The sequence below is a fragment of the Halichondria panicea genome, chromosome 2 (assembly GCF_963675165.1).
Source record: "Halichondria panicea chromosome 2, odHalPani1.1, whole genome shotgun sequence".
Taxonomy (NCBI): domain Eukaryota; kingdom Metazoa; phylum Porifera; class Demospongiae; order Suberitida; family Halichondriidae; genus Halichondria; species Halichondria panicea.
The window spans coordinates 6,269,942-6,289,893 of NC_087378.1; the positions used below are offsets into that span (position 1 = coordinate 6,269,942).

Here is a 19,952-nt window from a genome sequence, read left to right on the forward strand (position 1 = left end):
ATTGCAATTTGCGCATGCGCAAATTCAGTACAAACCATGAGTTTGATGTCACTGCAAACAGCTATAATTATACACCCCATAAAAATTTACAGAACAACAACAGTATAATGTATAGCATTCCGGTTCCTAAAAATAACGTTCTGCCACTTCATTGCTTGCTTTGTGCCAACTCTCTCAGGGTATCAACTCGAGTATCAACTTCATCAAGATCAGTCTCAATAATGGACAACCCTCTCGCCAAGGCATGCTGTAACAATTCACACAATCAGAACAATTTACATATTGTATGCACCCACTTTCTCAGTTTTTAAATGTGATGACTTGGCCAGCAGTTTGGCAGAGAGGTCAGGGGATAGGGGTCCCCTTGGGTCTGACGCAGAGCTTACTACACTCTCATGAGGCATCTGTAAGATTAAAAATAATTATAGTGTATAGAGGATAGACACCAACCAATTGATGAGGGGCAGTGAAGAGATAGTTGACAGGATAGTTGCCGAGGTTGAGGCAACTTGAGGCGTACAAATCAGCAAACCTAGTAGCTTGGTTACCAAAGTGAGTCTGACGTGACCCTACAACCAGACAAGCACAGATCATGTTATAGAAGCTCTTGTGTTGATGATGCAATACACACACTCACCACATCTGAGCAAGCTCCCCAGCTGACTAGGGTAACTGTCCTCCATTTCTTGGGCAGTTACCTAAGTAGGAGAATGGTACTATGAACATAATTGATATGAACACGTACAATATGTACATGTACTAGCTCTAGGAAGATGCACCTGGCTTAGGGCACCATAATATTATTTTTGAAGAGCTATAGTGCTATAATTATTGGCAAGAACAAATTATAAAGGTCACCCTTGGGCATACCAAAATTAGGAGGTGGCCCCTTAACAGGTGTCACAACACAAAAAATATGAAAATTTCCTCCCTACGAAAATAACCCGCTATATGTGAAGCGCATATGTTAATGGGACTTGGCTGTATTATAGGGGGTGACCTTCAATTATTATGTATAGTGACAAAGTAGAAAAGCTTCAATGCACAATACATTTCGCACACGTACGTACCTTTATGGCCTTGCGAAGTGAATTTATGTCAGGCAGGCTGTTGAGTCCATCTTGCTTTCTGCAGGTGTTGCAATATTTATAATACACACAATGCTTGCAGACTCACTCGTTTGCCTGAGTGTACATCTCGGCCAGAATGAACACCAAGTTCTGAAGCCTGTTGAACAGCGCTGTGTATCATACCAATAGGATATGATCATACTATGGATTTGTGATCAATTTGCATGGCTTACGCTGGCAATTCTCCCACACTCCCACTTCATCATTGAGTTCAGGCAAGACCAGAAAAGTCCTACAAATAGAGACAATTTAAGGTAAAGTACTACGAACATTAAAACTTGATGACTCAATACCCGGTAATGCTAAATATAATGAAGAGGAGCTTATAAATTAGAAAAAATGTGTGTAGAGTTGACGTTTTGTATTTGCAGAAGTACATGTATCCCTGACTACAGAAGGATCCAAAGCTTCACTGCAGCTTGAATCAGAGGACAATCAGGACATACCTCCAAGCTTGCTCCTTCTTGGCTTTGATGACATCACCAAAGATGTGGTCCCCCACATAAAGTATCTCTTTCCCATGAGCCCCTGTGTACTTGCAGAAAGCATCCGAGGAACCTGTGTAGGACAAAATGAATTTTTACATACTTGTGAAGCAAAAATGTTAAATTGCAAAACGCATCACGTGTGTAAAACCTTGTTCTTGTATATTGTGTACAGCAACTACATGTACTGTTCCAGTGGGATGAATGTAAATTTACACGCTATTTATTTAGGTTTATTATTATGGACATAATTTAAGTATTCAAGCGTTCAACCATAATACTCACAGTGCGTATACATGTACCTATTTCCAAAGATATAGTCAGTCTACAGCAGCCCTTGGGGGTCTATAGCTAGCCTATAGAAGCTGCAGTGAAAACGTATCTATGCGAATATTTAGGGCCTCTACAAACCATACTGAGGAATTTCAACAGAGAGGCGGTCATACTACTATATATTTACTATAATATATAAGAATGATCACCAGACGAACACATACCGCCGTTGTAGACTTTCCCCGGCTGCAGTGCACCAGAGAACACGCCCAGTCTGAGAGAGCCTGTCTCCTCATCCACCTCCCTCAACATGGAGCCCTCCTCAAAGAACAGTGGTTTCTTGGCATCCACTATGATGTAGTCAAAGTAAGACTTCCAACTTCTACACTTCTGTAAGTACAAGGATAGGCGTGTAAAATACATGACGTAATAATAAAACCGCTGGAGAAACACGGATGGTATCTCCGTTGCCAATCCCTCTCTATTCAATATGGTTAATGTACCATATGTAACATGTATGTGTACTGTAACAACCTGTGACTATTCACACCACCTGTAATACAGTGACAGTACAGCAAAACTACGGTATGCAGTGCTGATTATGGACACTTTACCTCACTGGAAGGATCCTCCAGTAAGAAAGTCATCATTTCCTGCATAAAACATATATATACGCAATAAAAACATCCATCTATATGTACATTGCATTCTACAAGATATTGCGCAATGCAATTAGGTAACTACCTAGTGATGTATCAAGAGTATATAATAGAAAGAGAGTATTGAATGTAGGCATACTGTACATCAGATGTATGCGCGGAGATGGTAGATACAGGAAGTCACGTTTACATCTGATGCACAGTATGCCTACGTTCGATACTCTCTCTCTCTAATTGTATGTATGTACGCATGTATAAGCCATGTAGAATATTCTACTCCACCTCACAAATCCAACACAACATTTCTAAGGCTGTACCTGGGTGTGTGTCCACCACTTACTATTCCACTGTCACACGATACTGTAAACTGATGCTTACCTTAGTGTAACTATATCCGCTGTTGGTGGCCACAAAAATCTTCCTTCCACCTTGCCTTAGCCTACATTGATAGAAACCATAAGGCGTTGCACAGCAAAATGTGTGATCAAACTTACTTGTCTAAGAAAACTGGAAGCCTGGGGTCCTTATGCACATACTTTTCCAAGTTGGCCAGGACTCTCTCCTTGAAGCCACCCTATACAATTGTTCAAGGGCCCAGTAATTCATATTCTGAAACTAAACAACTGAGCGCAAATTGGTATTATTATAGTGGGTTCCATTCTTTCTGGTATCTACAGTGCAAGCTAAAAGTAAAAGAAAAGGTACTCACATAGATGTGGACGTAATTCATGGCCTCTCGCACATCCTGCCAGATCATCTTGTAAGAGATGAACACATCACCAGACTTGACTCCACAGTAGCTCTCACTACCACTGGTCACACTAGGAAACATTCAACCAGTACCAATAGTGAGTTTTATACGAAATGTGTTTAGTTTCCATGAGGGCAGTATTTCGACAGGGTTTAGTATCTGCATTGTTAATTTTGCATCCAACACAATGATATACATGTACCTGGCCTAACTGTTACAAAAACTTCAGTGCCTAAAGAGCCAGTCAGTTATCATAAGTATTGTGATGGTCTAACTCACCACACATATTCCGGGTAGTTGTCAAATAAGTCTACCAGGCAGCTGAGAATGTATACCTCGGGAAGATTGTAGAGGGTGTACAAAATAAAGATCCTCTCATCCATGGGCTGCAACGTTGTTTATTCAACAGTGATTCAACAGTGGTAGATAAAAAACAATAATTATTGTTAGCGTACCTGTACATACTTGTTGGGATAGAACGATCGTATTTCTTTCCTGCAGTCAAATAAAACAAATGAAAAAGGCAGTCTAGTGGTTGCTAATTAACTAGCACTCACGGAGTCAAAGACTTGAATCCATGGAAACAAGACAGGATATTTCCAAACTGGTCCGCCTGTCAATTACATAGTCACACGTGCATGGAGAACTACGGAAATGGATCACACTTACTTTTAGCAGATTGCCGTGGACTTTGTCAAAAAAGAGACCTCTGTTAATGAACAGCACGATTACTTCCAGGCACATAATTATTAGGGGCTCTAACAATATAATGTTTACACGATGACACTACTTACGGGTGTAAGTGAAAGAGATCACAAAAATGAACATTAGGCAACCTATTTCTTTTTGGTGCTATAATTATACCAGGCAATGTATATTAATGCTTGAACATTACTGCAACATTAGTTCAACTTGTAAACTACGTTAACGCATACCTGAGAGGGAAAGTAGGATCATACTCTAGTTTCTTGAGTTCCTATGGAAGGTAGATCAGTGTAAACGTTTACTCTTCTGACTTAAAGTGATTAGCACCATGCATACCTGAGGGTAACCAATGGAGATGAGTCTGTCCAGAACCATATCAAACGCAAGCATCTCATTCTCAGGAGACTTGTATGCTGGGTATGGGTATACACACCATACTGTTAGGCTGGTAGAATATGATTAGTATTCAATGGATGCTATATCCCCTTGGAGAAGATTAGGACAGTGGGATATTACAAACTACAGTACATGTTAGAATTGGGGACTGGAATGTAGTAGCTGTATGTTCAATGTGCGAAACTAGATACTATGTACTCAATAGAATGTCTGCAATAATTATAGTGGGAGAAAAAAGGTATTCTATAAGTGACCCAAAAAATGCTAAATGAAGTTCAATTCATTAATTCAATATGATTTTTCAGCATTATATGCCGATGGCAAGCCTGTAGAGACAGGTTACCATAATTAGCTTATACTAACACATAATTCTAATACATAGTTATAGTTTACACTGGGCACTTGTTGCAGGGACATTTGAAGTGAAACGAGCAGGGATTATCAGAGTCAAAATGTAGCCGAAATTGCAGCCACAGGAATTCCTGATTTGTTTCTTGATAGCTTTGCTCGAGAGTGAAGTATCTATCGAAGGTAGGCCATTCCAAAGCCTAGGTTGTTACGTAAGACGCCCACATATGTTCTTAAAGTAAGGTTGAAGATTTAGAATCCTTTTGTAATACAGTGCATATCACATTGAACTCACCAACCAGGGTGTAGTCCATGTCAAAACCAATGTACTTAATCCTGTCCATGCTCACACTCCTGTTAACAAACACTCTGTGTCGAAAAAGAGATGGTTTGTTAAAAGCTATAGTCCCGTTGTTTACGTGTGTATAGAAAATGTGTATTGCATAGACTACATACTAATGTACAGTTACATGTAACTAGCTGCACGTCTTTAAGAACCGTACTTTCTCTCTCTCTGTTTGTGACTGTGAGATACACTTCTTTTGAACTGCTTTTTCCTGTAATCTTCTACAAATGTTTGGAGTTGCTCATCAGTCATTCCTTCAGCCATATTGTCTTCAGTAAGTAGATGATTCAACAAAAGGTTTCTAGTTCTTTGTACGTACTTTTGTCAGAGAAATGCATTGAAGTTCACTTAGAGTAAACTGTATTGACGACCATAATCACATGCTAACTGGAAAGAAGCTGTTCTTGTCTGCACCATTTGCATTATGACTGATCCAGCTAGCATGCAACAGACTGAAGCTGGCCTATCCCTGGCTGAACTCAAGGAGAGTCTCTTACTTTCTTATCTGCAGAGCTCTGAGAGGGGACTTGTGTACAGTGCCAACTGGTGTGTCACCTTTCTACCGTCTCCATGCATTTGGGGTTTATGTTGTCCTGCTTATATGTAATGGTACTAGCTAGGCTAAATCGGTGATTAGAAACGATTTCTGAAAGCATTTTTGCATGTTATAATTGTGGCCGTTAATTAATTATGGGAGTGAAACGATTGAGTAGCTATTCCATTCATGTTGTCCCTATGTATATACAGGGCGGTTGAGTTGGCCAACAGTATTGAAGTCGATGGGGAGACCAGGTTGCCTCAGGTGCCCCACTCCCAGGCGTTTGCCGGAGAGTTTGCAATGTTCTCCATGGGGAAGTCCCTGTTTGACCTGAGGGAGTATCGCAGGGCAGCTCACTGGCTCAAGAATTGTAAATCAGATGAAGGGTTTTTTCTCAGATGCTACAGTCTCTATCTGGTACATAACACATTATAATTGGTCTCAAATGCTAATCATATAGTCTACCCAACAGTCCTGGTGCTACAGACCAAGTGTGTATAATGCTCAATCCTAACCCAGGCTGGTGAGAAAGACAGGGAAGACAATATGGTGGATGCATTAGGACCTGAAGACCTGGCCTCCATGCATAACGCAGAGCTTGTCCCCTTACGCAAAGAGCTCATCATAAGAGCCGAGAGCAATCCGTTGGATGGATTTGGATACTACTTGTTAGTTGTGTGACATCTGATCCTGCAGTGTATTCAAGCATTATTCCCACTAGTGAAGAGCACTAGGAACCGTAATCGTGAAACAGAGGGAGTATGTATAACAAACAACTATTTATTTTGCAGGCTTGGAGTTGTCTACAAGGAGATGAAGTTACCTGAAGAAGCTCGTAAGAATCTCATAAAGTCGGTCCATCTCACACCGCTGCTATGGGCCTCCTGGTATGAACTAGCCAAGCTGTGTGAGACTAGAGACATGGTGAGTTATCTGGGGGAGATCTGGGGGAGATCTGGGGGTACATAATTATTATTTCCTACGTAATAGTACAAGCCTGTGGTTACAGTACACCTTGCGCAATAATGCTTGCCTCCTCTAGTATAGTAAATTTTGAGATCTTGCATGTGATCAGTGTCTTGTTTATTGAAGAATGTACCTGATAATATCTGGGACGCGCTGATAATGATTGTCCTTATTTCAGCGAGTCCACATTCAGAGGTTCCACTATTTTTCTATTTACTTCCTCCAAGATAGACAATGATATCTAGAAGACGCATAATATTATTACATGGTCAGCTGGGTTATCTTCCATACATGCAGCTCTACAGTCTTGAAGTGCCCAATCACTGGCTGAGGGATTTCTTTTATGCTAAAGCCTCGTTAACTCTACTCCTATCAAACGATGCTCTCTCATACTACACTAATCTGAGCACGGTAGGATTCTCACAGAGTCCGTACATCAACGCACAGCTGGCTCACGCCAACTACAATCTAGAGAGTAAGTACTGTGCTACACACACACACACACACACAGAACACGTATCTCTTATTATACAGAATGTCTTTTTCGTCATAATAATAAATGTGCATTTGTTTGACTCAATGGTATGCTTCAGCGGGCGAGGTTTCATCCAACCCATGCAGTTAGCCTTGTGCTGACTACCCCACCCCCTTCCAAATACACACACACACTTATTTCTCGTACAGAATTTCGTTTGAGATATAGGCTGCACATTATTTTCAACCAATACAATTGTAGGACTTAATGCAAACTGCTAGGGATTTGCATCAATTTTCTGCAGAATAATGGTTCCTTTCCTAGAGCCAATGATGTATGTATTTTGGATCATTTATAATTATTATTGGTGACGTGTGCAGATATTGCTGAAGCATCCTTCATGTTTGATGGTCTTAGGAAAGTGGACCCTTACCGACTCGACGATTTGGACACCTACTCCAATCTCCTCTTTGTAATGGTAAAGCTACTCTGCAATGTGTCCCTACTTTTAGCAGTTAATTTTGTGCAGCTGTCTAGGATTTTTAGCCCTATCTGCACGCATGTGTACAACTGGTACAAAAAGTACACAGTCTTAGTGACTTTTTCACATGACACCTATTTTCTGATAAGATTCTGTAAAAGATATGTACAAAAACATGACCACAATCTGTAAAAATTGTTTGTTAGGAGAATCAGCCAGAACTGTCAAAACTTGCTCAAGATGTCATCAAAATTGACAAGTACCGATCTGAAACATGCTCCGTACTTGGAAACTTTTACGGTTTACGGGGTGATCATGACTTGGCAATTGTGTACTTTAGAAGAGCTGTTCGGCTGAACAAGAACGACCATCTGGCATGGATTCTCCTAGGACATGAGTATATAGAGAAAGCTAACTGCAATATGGCTATAGAGGCATACAGCAGAGCTCTAGGTGAGTGGACATACTTTGTTGTTTGTAGCCGCGGCAACTTAACAATGTGCTTATATTTATTATATATACGTAGTAGTCACAATTTTAGTCTACGAAAGCATGACATAATTATTATTGACTTTCATCTGTCAAAATATTTCCCGATCGCTGGGTACTCAAAGCTATATAGTCTCTACAGGCTCACGTTGTACAAGGTAACATTCCCACTATCATTTTGCATATTCTCCACAGAGGCAAACAAACATGATTTCCGTGGCTACTATGGACTGGGGCATACGTACGAAGTCCTCAACATGTCTTACTTTGCTCTCTACTACTACAAGCAGGCTCAAAGACTCAGGTGGGAGCAAGTTAATGTATGTTGTACTACGGGTAGATGTAAACTCTGTGGCAAGTTACATATCCTGTTATGTTTGTGTGATTGTAATTATCCATACTTTGTGTCGAAATGATACTACTGTCATGTCATGAAATCTTCTACTCCTTGCTTGATGCATCCTGTACATATAATTTGGGATGATTTAAAGTGAGACCAATACGTATATCACAGACACTGCTCTAACAAAATGGAAAATAGTTTTCTCCTGAGTAACTACTACCGTATAGCGGGTAATTTTCGGGGGACAAAATATTCGTGGTTGAGCAGTATTTAGTCATTTCGTGAATAATAATTTCGTGGTTGCTGCTTGCACTGCAGGTAAAGGTAGGCAAGGTCGCTTCATTCGTGGGTAAAATATTCGGGTAAAATCTTCAAACGAAATATTTTGCCCCACGAAAATTACCCTCTATACGGTATTCTGATGACTGATGACTAGCACTGTTCATTCCCTCTCAGTCCCTCAGACCCTCGTGTTTTGGAGGCTCTTGGCACCTGCTACATAGAACTGAACAAGAACTCAGAAGCAAAGAAGGTGGGGGTACAGCAATATGACTATGACGTACAATATCCAAATACCATCAATACAAACGATTTTGTACAATACGAGTGTCCCTTTTTTTCTTTCTATATAGATAATTAATTCGTGCACCCTTGCAGTGTTTAATGCGAGCCATTGCCAACAAGGACAAAATAGGAACTGCCATAATCAAGCTAGCAAAGTGAGTGCTTGTCATATCTGTACGTACTATTATGCGTAGGCAATTCGTTGCTAAGACTCGACTCATGCAGTTTGATTCCAACAGTCTTGAACAAATCCATGGTTCCTTGCCATCAAATTGTCTAGAATCCTGTTAACATAATTATACCCTACTCTCAATTTGTTATGGATCATCTTCATTGCAGTAACTAACTTCATCTCAGCATTTCTTTAACGTGACTGTTTTGTCCCTACAGACTGCATGCCCAGTTAGACGAAGATGAGGAAGCTGCTAAATTGTACACTCGGTTTGTAGCGACAGTCGTCACTAGTGAGGTAGGTGTGTGTGTGTGTGTGTGTGGGCGTATGTATATCTGTGTCTGTGGAGAGTGTATACATGCATGTATATATTAGAGTGAGACTGGACGGCACCACGTACTTGAGACAGCTTCTTTAAAAGCCTACTTCAGCAATTCGTTAAATTCTGTGATAGCACTACCTCTCCCCTAGTATTTCTCAGAAGGACTTGTACGCTTGTGTTTGCCAAGATACAGTGTACATGTAGCTTCTTCAATTAAAGTACTGTATAACTAGAAAATTTGGCGGCTATTATATTTGGCAAATGAGCTATGTGGCATCTCAGGCGTGGCTATTACAGCAATGACTTTGTGTCTACCGGAAAACTTTCATTTGACGGTTTTAAATTTGGCAATCTTTGGTAAAATCCGCCAATTGCCAAATTAAAACACCCACCACATTTTCCAGTTATCCGGTACACCGTTTAATCTGTAGGTACAAAATGATTAATGATTTATATAGTATACATGTCTGTAAAACCAGGGGTGACCTCTTTTGTAGACAGAATTCGATATGCCACAAGTAGGAAAGAATTGTCCCACAGTGTCTCGTAATATTCTCCCCCTCCCCCCCGTCTTAAAATACTCGCATCACTTCAAACACTAAGAGTAACTTATTGTTAACAATAGCGGCCAGGGGGTCAAAAAATAGATTTGATGTCTCTTTTTATTACGGACCCTTTTACTATTATTAGTGTGTGTACTTTGGGATGGCTGAATTATGGTTTTGATTGAAGCAGGAGTGATTGAAGCTATATACAGATCAGAAGAGTTTGATTAAGAAATAAACATACATATACGTGTACCGACCCTCGTTATCCGGAACCTCGATTATCACGCTCGGCAATTTTTTCTATAAAAATGTGCGTGGACCTTAAATGAGCCTCCTGTGCATTGCAGCCGTTACCATGGAGACAGGCCTGTGTATCTGCAAATGCGCAAATAACCATGTGGCACTGCTGTTTACCAATTAAGTGGGTGGATCAAGGCGTGGTTTATCTATTCGATTATCCGAATAATTATATTCAGTTATCTACGGCCTGCCTCTGGAATCAAAGCATCCGGATAATCGAGATTCCACTGTACATGTACATTACTTTATGTTTGGTGCCCTCCCCTCCCCCCTGCTAGGCTGGCAACCAGCTGCCTGAAGAGGAGGGGCCAGCACACGTCTTCTTGGCAAAGTTTCACCTCAAGCATGGATCCTACAAAGAGGCTGAAGCCCACGCTCAAAAGTGCACGGAGTATGAATCGGTAATTATTGTGAAGCCCTATTGGCAACTAATGGGTGTACAACGTGTAGTGCAAGCTCTCAACGAGGCAGTTTCTTTTTGTTACTTAGTTGCATACCAATTTCCTACATTTTCAAATTTGTATCGTCACTTAAAGAGGTGTTTACTACACCCGTGTATTACTAACGGTAATGACATCAAATGAATGCCTAACTTGTTATGTTGAGTCCCTTGTGAGTTGTGACAACCCTCCCTACCCACCCCCCCTCCCTCTCCATGTGCAGACTAGAGAGGAGGGCAAGTCTGTCCTGCAAGAGGCTATTAAGTGGAGACGTCTGCTCGAGTCAGCTGGTCAGGGGAAGGAGATGAGTCTACTGCACCCTGATGAGGAGCTCTCACCTATAGCATCACACACTAAACTGCCAGAGACATCATCAAACTAATAATATTAAACCGATTTACTTGCGAAAATAATTGTTTCACACGAAATATCATATCTTCCCTGTAGTTTAATTTCTTCTTCACGTGTGAGTGAGGGTGAATGAGTTGTAGCAAGAGCACATAAAGGGAATTAAGGAGCCGGGCCTACGGGCCACATTGCAAGTACATACAGTATGCTTGCATAGTGTGTGTTGATCTTAATCCCACAAGTCAAGGCATACCCTGAGAACACATTATATCACAACACGGTATACACATGTATATCTACTGTGTTGTGATGTATTATACACTGAGTAACGTTATGCATGCATGCTTATTTAGTCAGCATTTAGCATATTACGTATTTACATGAAGTAAATTCATCTTGATTGGTGTGTATGTTAATTATTATGGATTACACATTCTCATGCACTTCCACATTTGATTTGTCAACCTTCAGTGCAGTTACACCCCCGCGGCATCATTGGTATATAACACAACTAGTCAAGGCATAATTATTATACACCAAAAACAGAGCATAGGTGTTAATATATCGTAACATGATGATGATGGCAAAACCGTATTTAAGCAGAGTGATTTTTATACTGGCAGCTGCCCTGTGCTTTACGCCAGTAGCTCGTAGCGCTGGTATCCTGGAGGGTTCGTTCCAATGTGACACTGATCGAAACCTTCCAGAAGATTTTCACAAACAAGTTTATCAGGGCTACAACCATCAAGTAAGTGCATGTAGATTATAGTTTCCATGTATCATTATAGTAGAGACATGTATTAAACAATTCGATTGATAACTTGTGTTTAATAGGAGGATCAAGATAGTGAGAAAAGAGGAGCTGTATACGATATGATTCATTATTTGATTTGCGATGGCCAGACGGAATTCTCCTGTTTGCATTCAACTCCTCTGTTGGTGAGCATCTGAAGAACTTGACCCTTGGTGCAATGGAAGAGATAATGAGAGAAAGCTGTGTTCAGTTTGTGAACGTTAATGATACATTTAACGGAGATTACGTCGTGTTCACAGACCAAGGTGACGGATGTGCGTCATACGGAATAGGCTTTGGCACGCCATTGATTACGCTACCAGATTTTGGTACTGAAGGCACTTGTCAGCATCATGGTGTCATCGTTCATGAGATACTACATGCATTAGGCTTCCTTCATGAGCAAAGCAGGCCAGATCGTGATCGCTATATAAACATAAATGATGAATATTTTGTTGAACCCAGAGAAGAGATTGCATTGCAATTTACGAAACTATGTGAATGCTTTTACGATTACCAGGGTAGTGAATATGATTACGGCTCAATAATGCATTATGGTATTTATGATTTCTCCAATGGATCTGGTCCAGTAATCGAAGTCAACAATGAACAAGCGTACGTGCGACAAGGATCACCTAGAATTGGCCAAGTGGTAGGACTAAGCCAGGGGGACATTTTGCAGTTGAATCGGCTGTACAATTGTCCAGCTGCTTGCATACGAGGTGAACTACGCGTGTTCATTAAAAGTGCAAGTGATGTGCCCTATTATGCTGTAAACCGTCCGCTTTCAAACAATTACACAACTGGACTGTATGCAGTAGTCACAGCCAAGGATGAAATAGAACAAACAGTCACCAAAAGGACACAAAGTATTTTCAACACACAGAATCCGATATGGAACGAATACCTCTCTTTAGGTTCAAGTCAATGGCGCAACTTTCAAGTATCAATCCGAGAAGAAGTTACAAATCAACCTAGAAGTAATATGAGCAGAGATGGTGGCTTTCCACGGGATGAATATGATTGCAATGTGGGGATAGATTTGAGCATGGAAGTTTTTGATACTAGCGCTGATTATGTGGTGGTGTGCAGAAAGACGACTTGGGTGGAGTCGGTTGATGCTAGTGAAGTGGTTTACAGTGGAAATCAAGAGTTTTGTATCGAGGCAAACACATGCGTAAACTTTGAGTACGAATTGCGACCAAACAATGTTCCGTGCAAACCGAACCCATGCCGCAATGGTGGTGCATGTGTGCACATTTTTGCAGGGTTTAGGTGTGAATGTCCTAGCGGGTACATAGGTCGACGGTGCGAATTGTTGTCACTCAAGTCGTGCGATTCGCAATACATATGCACGTACTGTGCCAGTTTCTACAACTCGATGTGTCTACAAGGCTAGCTGAGGCTTTCGAATGAACTCAACCTAACATTTACACTAGAAAAATGCTATGTACACTTTAGATTCCTGACACGCATAATTAGTTACATTGTACGTATGCGTACTGACTACGTTCTAAGGGTGATAGCACCATTGATTATAGTCTGACACCTGTAAAATGATATTTCCTGTGTTGATACTAATGCCATGCACTACGAGCACATGCAAGACATGTTACATATAGAGCGCACACTTTTTTTTTCGTGAAATCTTTGTGTAAGATTGCTAACCCACGAAAACAGCGAAATTTAATTTCACGCCACACGGTAGTTGCTAGAATTTCATAAAAGTATTTTGATAATACCGTTTTACATGTACAAAAACTGATAATTGGGGTTGTAAACATGTATGAGTTCCCATTAGAGTATTTAGGCCAAAATACATTAATTATGAAGTGTTCTTTTTGGTCCTAGTTTCGACATACTCCCTGGCTTTCATTTTAACCTCTTCTACACTGCCAGCTGATCCATACTTGTCCTCAAACTCCAGATAGCGCTTGAAGAAGAACTTCATTTTCTGCACTGACACACTTAGATGAATCACTCGCTCGAACAGACTCCTGCACAGGAGGTGGGGCTAATTCACAATACACAGTAAACTTTGTTTAGGTTGACATTAGGGCATTATTAAGTATCATGGTACATGCTGTGTACACTTTCATGTAGATTTATATTTGCGTCATATAAAAATTTGCTACTATTAAAGATAATTATGTTAAAGCGGCTTATAATTAATTATCCATGCTCTACACGCTGCAATTTGGCAGACAGCTGGCCGGACACACTGACAGACTCTATATAACCCCCGCCGGTCCACCTACATACACCTCAGGTTAATGACCTCTTAATCTTGCCATATTTAAATTTCACACACCATTAGATTCCTTATTCATTACAGAGGTATAATAACACATCTGGATTGTCCTGACAAGTTGTCCTAGCAAAATACATTTTGTTCTGCCATCATGTGATATATTGGTCGGACACTAAATTACCCATGCAATGTCCTTAGTAATCTCTAGGCTTTAGGTAATGCTTAGCGCATAAAATAGAAGCTTATATATACCTAGTCGTCTTGTCACTCTGCTACATAGCTACATGTATATAAATATCTAGGCCTCCTCTTGTGCAATGAACAAAGACACATGGCTGTTATGAGATCATTATTTTAGTGCGCATGCGCATCATAACTATGACCTTTGGTCTTCAATCTTTGTATGCTAGGACACTATGACCGAGCAAGTAGCTAAATGGCCGGTCAAATAGGCTAATTGCTCGGAAATTGACCGATGATCGACTGTTATTTATACCTCTGCATTATGACTAACAAGGCGCTGGCTGCACGCTGTTTACAAGTACACATACATACTGTACAGTTTGGGTAAATCACCTGACTGGTTCAGCGTCTCCCAGTTTAATCAATTGGTCGATGTAGGTGGACCAGATGTCAATACGTCTTGGGTAAGTGCTGAGAAGACTCTCAAACATGGTTATGGCTCTCTCCGGCTCACCATGCTTAAACTCCAGTATTGCAAATTTCTGTATCACCACCAGGTCTGCAAGACAAGAATTCCATGGTATTACACTACACTGAGGAACAGGCCTATAAAATGAGGCCACTCCACATGAATCAGCAGCTAGATTACGTGTACAGCAAAGTTACGTATATTCATTAACAGGTATAATGGGTCAAGTTGTATACATGGTGTATACACTGGTAATGCCAATGTTGTTTTGTCATGGTCTCGTCATGAAGTGTCAGCTACTTACGATCTTGCTTTCTAGCCAGGCTCTTCAGGCTTCTCTGTAGCAGTCCCCTGGCAGCCTGCCTTTTCTCTCTTCTCATAAGGAACTCTCCGTACTGGGTCCACACTAGTGGGTCCTTGCCAAACCTCTTAGTCATGGACTGGTACAGCTGGTCCGCAAGCTGTGTGTATGAGTGGTGGGGGTGGGTGACATAATTAATATTCACAGTAATGAAATGACAGAGCTACATACTATACGTGTATCTGCTGCTTCTGTACATGTATTTGGAAGTCATTCGTCATAATCACAGAAAGAGATCATTAAAAATTAAAAAGCAAAATACTCAGTGTAGTTACGTTTTTACAAGCCCCACCATGCATGCTTACATCAAATTTTTGGCTCTGTTGATAAATGGCCACTAGCCTGGTGAACACCTCCAGAGGCTCGTTTTCCCGGAGAGCTGACTCAAACACTTTTACAAGGGACTCTTGACTTCCGTACAGATTTTCCAGGTTCATCCAGCCCACCCACACATTCAGTTTCTCCTTTTCTTCTCTATATAAGGAGGAAGGGAAAAGCTGACGGCATGACTATACACCATATAACACAACAAACACGTTATGGCAATACGGCATGCACACACTCTTCACGAGGAAAGATATGTAAAGGTGGATGGATGCTCAAACTTTTTCCCCAGCATGTGCATGTGCATGTGATAAGGCTTTAACAAATTTAAAATTGGTACACATCTTGTGCAACAACTGTGCTATTCTATAACTGTACCTAAACCCAATAGTCTTGAGGGCCCTCTGTGCAATGCTCCTGGCTTTGTCCACTTCAGTGGTGTGAAGGAAGAAAGACATATACTTGACCCACAGAGCTGAGTCATTGGGACTAGCCAGTACAAGGCGGTCAAAATCATCAGGTCCTTCTGGTTCCTTACTCTCAGTGAGGCAGGCTTGCTCGGTCTGGTAAAGGTGGGCCTCCTCTGCTTTCAGGGCAGCTTTCTTCTGGCGCTTCGTCTTTTTGGGAGCAGTCTGCAGCAAATGGGATCTTTAAGTGTACGGTGACATAATTATTCTGATGCACGCATGGTTTTATTTTGTTATCAAAAAGACTTGCGTATTTTGAGTGAGTATACCAACATTTTATTTTTAGCCTTAGATTGAGTTAGTTACTGTCTATTTGCAACATTACATGCATAAACACAGCTAAAGTCTATTTGTATTGAGTTCGGCCCCGCGGATTAAGTTATGTACCTCAACACAAATTAGACTTTCATTTGTGCACATACTACTTACAAACACATACAGACTAGTAGATCTATTTGAGTACCTCTTTCTCTTCCACCTCACTCTCACTGCTTTTTTCAGCGGCGTCCTCGCCACTCTTAACCACACCCACGCCCCACTGGAACCCACCACTGAGTCGGAGGGTGGGTTTATCCTCAGTCACTGAACTTTGACCCTCGTCATTTTCATCACTAGACACACCTTCGACTTCAGACTCTTCACTGTCAGAGTCGTCTGCAACCAGCTCGTCCTCAGAGCTGTGACAAATTATTGTAATACAGATTTACAATGCCTACAAAACCAAGTGTAGCGTAAAGGGTATAGCACTAAAACTAAAGGAAACTACTTTTACATGGAGAAATCTATTCCAAACCTTACCCACACTCATACCGTAGTACTAGAAACTAAATTGATGTGTTGATACTAACTAATGGTATTTATGCGAGCAGCTATCATATCATACAGCTAATATGAGGTCTGTAACAATCCCCATAGAAATCGCGATTGTTTAACCCAGAAAACAAGTTTACTTCATAAAATTTTCGTAGCGCCGAAACACGTAATCTTATGTTCGTAAATATTTCTAGCATTACGGTAAGCAGATATCAAATTGCAGCACTTATTTGGGGGCAAGGATCCATCCATACAAGCTAATTTGGTGGACTGGGCTGCAGAAATAATGTTTTGGATGACAATTGAACTACAAATTCAAGCTAGAATTCAAACTAGTTGACACATATCCAGACTTATGGGTCTGCCAAGTTAAGGAACACACCACACACAGAGCTTTACTGTGTATATATCGTATGACTCCTGCAGCTACGGCCCCGATGCATAATTAAGGCCTATCTTATTGCGTATCCTATGAGTTTATGACGCACAGAAAGAACCAACATGTGCCGTGTGTATGGAATAGTTGATTTTATCAAGTAGATACCGCTATTGTTGTTATGATGTACTTGTGACAAAAATGTATAACTATAGCCAAAACATAGGACTCTATTCAATGTACCATAGCAGCCATTCTAAGACAGCGTCAACAAGTTAGAGATTTGACGTCAATTTCTACGCAATATGCTCGGTTCAATCACTGATTTGCGTCAATAGCAACTACACCTCATTAACCACGCAGACACAATCTCTACTGCTTGTTGATCTATTATAAAAACAAAAGTTAGGTTAACCAGGTGTCAGTTCAGAATACTTGACAAACATTGCAAAATGAAGAAAACTCTTTTCGTCGTCTTCCTCGCTGTTATATCAGCTACACTAACTGTTGAAGGTGAGGATTGTAGAAAAGCTTAGAGGAAATCTAGCTACACATTTTAAACTGTGCTGAATTACTGCTGCCTATTACTTGTAGAGCGAAAAATTTCATTTATAAATTACGTCTATCAATATAGCGTCCCCTGTTGGAGCCATAAAGTTTAACAACACAGAGGTGTCTCCCAACATCCCCTACATTCAGATACTCCGTGGTAGAGATGGTAGAGACGGCCCTCAGGGAACACCAGGAATCCCAGGCAAAGACGGGAGAGATGGGAGAGACGGGAAAAAGGGAGAGTCAGGCATGCAGGGAGTGAAAGGAGACAGAGGAGAAAAAGGACCTCTCGGTCCAGCCAGTGGAGGGGTCACATACGTGAGGTGGGGAAAGACAACTTGTCCCACTGTATCAGGGACAACGCTTCTCTATCACGGTATAACGGCTGGGAGTTGGTATTCAAACAGTGGAGGCGGAGCGAACTATCTGTGTATGCCACACAACCCTCAATATGGAGCTTATCTAGCTGGTGTGCAGAATTATAACCCACTGTATGGAGCACAGTATGAGCCATATGGAGGACCAGGACCGATAGCTTCCCTTCTTAATCACAATGCTCCCTGTGCCGTTTGCTATGTTTCCACGAGAAGTACATCACTAATGCTACCAGCTAGAATGGAGTGCCCAACATCTTGGACCCGTGAATACATTGGATATCTGATGTCAGCTTTTCGTTCTAGTGGACATTATCGAACCATACACGAGTGTGTCGACCAATCACCTGATAGCGTTCCAGGAAGCGCAGTAGACGAAGATGGTGCTCTATTCTATCATGTGGAGGCTACCTGCAATGGCCTACCTTGTGGACCCTATGACCCACAGAAAGAATTGACATGTGCTGTGTGTACCAAGTAGACTCAGCTTAGTCAGCTACCCATAGTGTAGGAAACTGAACGTATAATTATATACAAATTAGAAAAGCTAGTTTTGTATGTATAGGTATACATGTGATATAAAAGTTACACGGTGACATAATTTACGACTCACGACATTGCTCCACAGATATTACACTCTGTTGCATGGGCCCAAAAAAGTGTACATCATTGATGATTTGAGTTTCTCGTGTTAAAACCTTTTAACTTTAGACCAGTTGTCAACAAAATAGCAGTAAAAAAATAACGAGCCAACATTTCAAGCAGCCATCCACCATTCAAAACAACTCTTCAAGATTCAGAGAAGAAATACAAAGAAAGAAGAGAAACATCACATGTACAACAGCCAAAGCAATATCAATTTTTATCTGTGCATGTGCAATAATTAATTGCAAAAGGGGCAGATCTTTGACCATTGCAAGTAATAATAGCTGATTCAGGTCAAAAAGTGGAGCGGCTACGTGTTTCTACGCCTCTGTATAGTACTAAAACCAAGGAGGAAACTACTTCTCTGCATGGAGGAGAGTATAAACTCTACCCAGATCATTAGCAGATGCCAACTACCATGTACATGTACGTTATGTACCTTGATTCAGCACTCTCAAGTTCAATGCTCTCTCCATCACTAGTAACCATTTTTTCTGTTGTCTTTTTTCTTTTCTTGCTAATTTCTTTCTCCTGTTTCTTCCGTAGTTTCTTTGCTGCCTTCGGGTCCACATGAGAGAGACGCATGGAGAGGTCCACCTTGTTGTTAGCAGCATCAATACTGTTTAGAAATAAAAAGTAGTGAATTTTAGTTATTGTTCTACATTAATATTTTGGCTTCTAGTACCGCGGCTGATTTTTCGTATGTAGTGTAGCGGAAGTGGTGAGTTATCGTTCTCACGAGACATTACGCATAAAATTGATTGGTTTGATCATTCGTACGTGCAGTACAGTCAGTGAAAATCTGTTGATAGAGGTCACCTCTGAACAGTAGTAGTATTTACAGAAGTGGTCTATACCAATATCAAAAGTTCATTAGGAAGAGTACGCAATCCAATAGACCGTACACAAAAGGCATTCTGACTAGTGACTTACTTCAGTACCTTGGCTTTGACCAGTTTGCCCAAGGTGAACTGCTTCTTAAAGTTTTTGATAAAGCCGTCTGAGAGGTGAGTGATCTTTACCCGACCATCCACACTGCGACCAAGTCTGGGGAGAAACGAGTCATGCATGATCATGCAAGCAGGAGCACATACATTTCTATACTCCTGGATCAAGCGATCTCCATAGCTACAAGTATAATCGTCATTGTATCCTATGTGCATTCTATCATAACGTATCTATCAAGATCCCTCTTCCCTTAAACATACACACACAGCTGCATACATGCACAGTGTATATCAGAGGTTGGTTAAGACCAAAGAATA

General features: G+C 40.9%; 5 protein-coding genes across 5 annotated transcripts in view; 3 read left to right on the forward strand and 2 right to left on the reverse strand.

Annotated features, from left to right (window-relative positions):
- Nucleotides 1-34: 34 nt before the first annotated feature.
- On the reverse strand, nucleotides 35-5,447 carry LOC135331391 (cytosolic purine 5'-nucleotidase-like). The gene is made up of 21 exons (XM_064526528.1): nucleotides 5,251-5,447; nucleotides 5,043-5,116; nucleotides 4,340-4,416; nucleotides 4,234-4,274; nucleotides 3,968-4,007; nucleotides 3,856-3,911; nucleotides 3,754-3,793; nucleotides 3,578-3,684; nucleotides 3,257-3,368; nucleotides 3,042-3,121; nucleotides 2,926-2,986; nucleotides 2,503-2,541; nucleotides 2,113-2,278; nucleotides 1,577-1,688; nucleotides 1,304-1,362; nucleotides 1,177-1,240; nucleotides 1,071-1,128; nucleotides 638-698; nucleotides 451-569; nucleotides 297-404; nucleotides 35-247 (listed from the first exon to the last, which is right to left on the reverse strand). Exons 1-21 carry the CDS (start codon nucleotides 5,355-5,357, stop codon nucleotides 149-151), a joined length of 1,680 nt encoding a protein of 559 aa, XP_064382598.1. The 5' UTR covers nucleotides 5,358-5,447; the 3' UTR covers nucleotides 35-148.
- Nucleotides 5,440-11,164, forward strand: LOC135331388 (cell division cycle protein 23 homolog). The gene is made up of 13 exons (XM_064526525.1): nucleotides 5,440-5,639; nucleotides 5,841-6,048; nucleotides 6,151-6,299; nucleotides 6,423-6,555; nucleotides 6,895-7,072; nucleotides 7,453-7,550; nucleotides 7,760-8,006; nucleotides 8,238-8,346; nucleotides 8,842-8,917; nucleotides 9,043-9,104; nucleotides 9,340-9,418; nucleotides 10,570-10,692; nucleotides 10,955-11,164. The coding sequence occupies exons 1-13, from the start codon at nucleotides 5,518-5,520 to the stop codon at nucleotides 11,111-11,113; spliced, it is 1,743 nt and encodes a 580-aa protein (XP_064382595.1). The 5' UTR covers nucleotides 5,440-5,517; the 3' UTR covers nucleotides 11,114-11,164.
- A 115-nt stretch (nucleotides 11,165-11,279) lies between these two features.
- Nucleotides 11,280-13,465, forward strand: LOC135331393 (tolloid-like protein 2). Its single transcript, XM_064526531.1, has 2 exons — nucleotides 11,280-11,827; nucleotides 11,914-13,465. Exon 2 carries the CDS (start codon nucleotides 12,051-12,053, stop codon nucleotides 13,269-13,271), a length of 1,221 nt encoding a protein of 406 aa, XP_064382601.1. The 5' UTR covers nucleotides 11,280-11,827; nucleotides 11,914-12,050; the 3' UTR covers nucleotides 13,272-13,465.
- Nucleotides 13,466-13,584: 119 nt separating this feature from the next.
- Nucleotides 13,585-19,952, reverse strand: part of LOC135331397 (protein RRP5 homolog) — a 31,523-nt gene continuing 25,155 nt past the window's right edge. The window contains exons 21-28 of the mRNA XM_064526536.1: nucleotides 19,621-19,734; nucleotides 19,127-19,306; nucleotides 16,391-16,604; nucleotides 15,839-16,092; nucleotides 15,442-15,610; nucleotides 15,080-15,236; nucleotides 14,700-14,865; nucleotides 13,585-13,869 (exon numbers count right to left, since the gene is read on the reverse strand). Coding sequence (XP_064382606.1) covers nucleotides 13,698-13,869; nucleotides 14,700-14,865; nucleotides 15,080-15,236; nucleotides 15,442-15,610; nucleotides 15,839-16,092; nucleotides 16,391-16,604; nucleotides 19,127-19,306; nucleotides 19,621-19,734 — 1,426 coding nt within the window. The 3' untranslated portion in view covers nucleotides 13,585-13,697. The remainder of the gene's footprint in view (nucleotides 13,870-14,699; nucleotides 14,866-15,079; nucleotides 15,237-15,441; nucleotides 15,611-15,838; nucleotides 16,093-16,390; nucleotides 16,605-19,126; nucleotides 19,307-19,620; nucleotides 19,735-19,952) is intronic.
- Nucleotides 17,485-18,643, forward strand: LOC135331401 (short-chain collagen C4-like). The gene is made up of 2 exons (XM_064526541.1): nucleotides 17,485-17,629; nucleotides 17,751-18,643. Exons 1-2 carry the CDS (start codon nucleotides 17,569-17,571, stop codon nucleotides 18,521-18,523), a joined length of 834 nt encoding a protein of 277 aa, XP_064382611.1. The 5' UTR covers nucleotides 17,485-17,568; the 3' UTR covers nucleotides 18,524-18,643.

What these genes read in the sequence shown, in the direction of transcription:
- LOC135331391 (XM_064526528.1), bottom strand. Translation starts at nt 5,357, where the DNA reads ATGGCTGAAGGAATGACTGATGAGCAACTCCAAACATTTGTAGAAGAT. An exon ending in CTTCCAGTTTTCTTAGACAA is followed by an intron (nt 2,987 to 3,041) that starts GTAAGTTTGATC and finishes CTATCAATGTAG; the next exon opens with GCTAAGGCAAGGTGGAAGGA. An exon ending in GGGGAAAGTCTACAACGGCG is followed by an intron (nt 1,689 to 2,112) that starts GTATGTGTTCGT and finishes TGTCCTACACAG; the next exon opens with GTTCCTCGGATGCTTTCTGC.
- LOC135331388 (XM_064526525.1), top strand. Translation starts at nt 5,518, where the DNA reads ATGACTGATCCAGCTAGCATGCAACAGACTGAAGCTGGCCTATCCCTG. An exon ending in GATGCTACAGTCTCTATCTG is followed by an intron (nt 6,049 to 6,150) that starts GTACATAACACA and finishes ATCCTAACCCAG; the next exon opens with GCTGGTGAGAAAGACAGGGA. An exon ending in AGTGCACGGAGTATGAATCG is followed by an intron (nt 10,693 to 10,954) that starts GTAATTATTGTG and finishes CTCCATGTGCAG; the next exon opens with ACTAGAGAGGAGGGCAAGTC.
- LOC135331393 (XM_064526531.1), top strand. Translation starts at nt 12,051, where the DNA reads ATGGAAGAGATAATGAGAGAAAGCTGTGTTCAGTTTGTGAACGTTAAT.
- LOC135331401 (XM_064526541.1), top strand. Translation starts at nt 17,569, where the DNA reads ATGAAGAAAACTCTTTTCGTCGTCTTCCTCGCTGTTATATCAGCTACA. An exon ending in AGCTACACTAACTGTTGAAG is followed by an intron (nt 17,630 to 17,750) that starts GTGAGGATTGTA and finishes CTATCAATATAG; the next exon opens with CGTCCCCTGTTGGAGCCATA.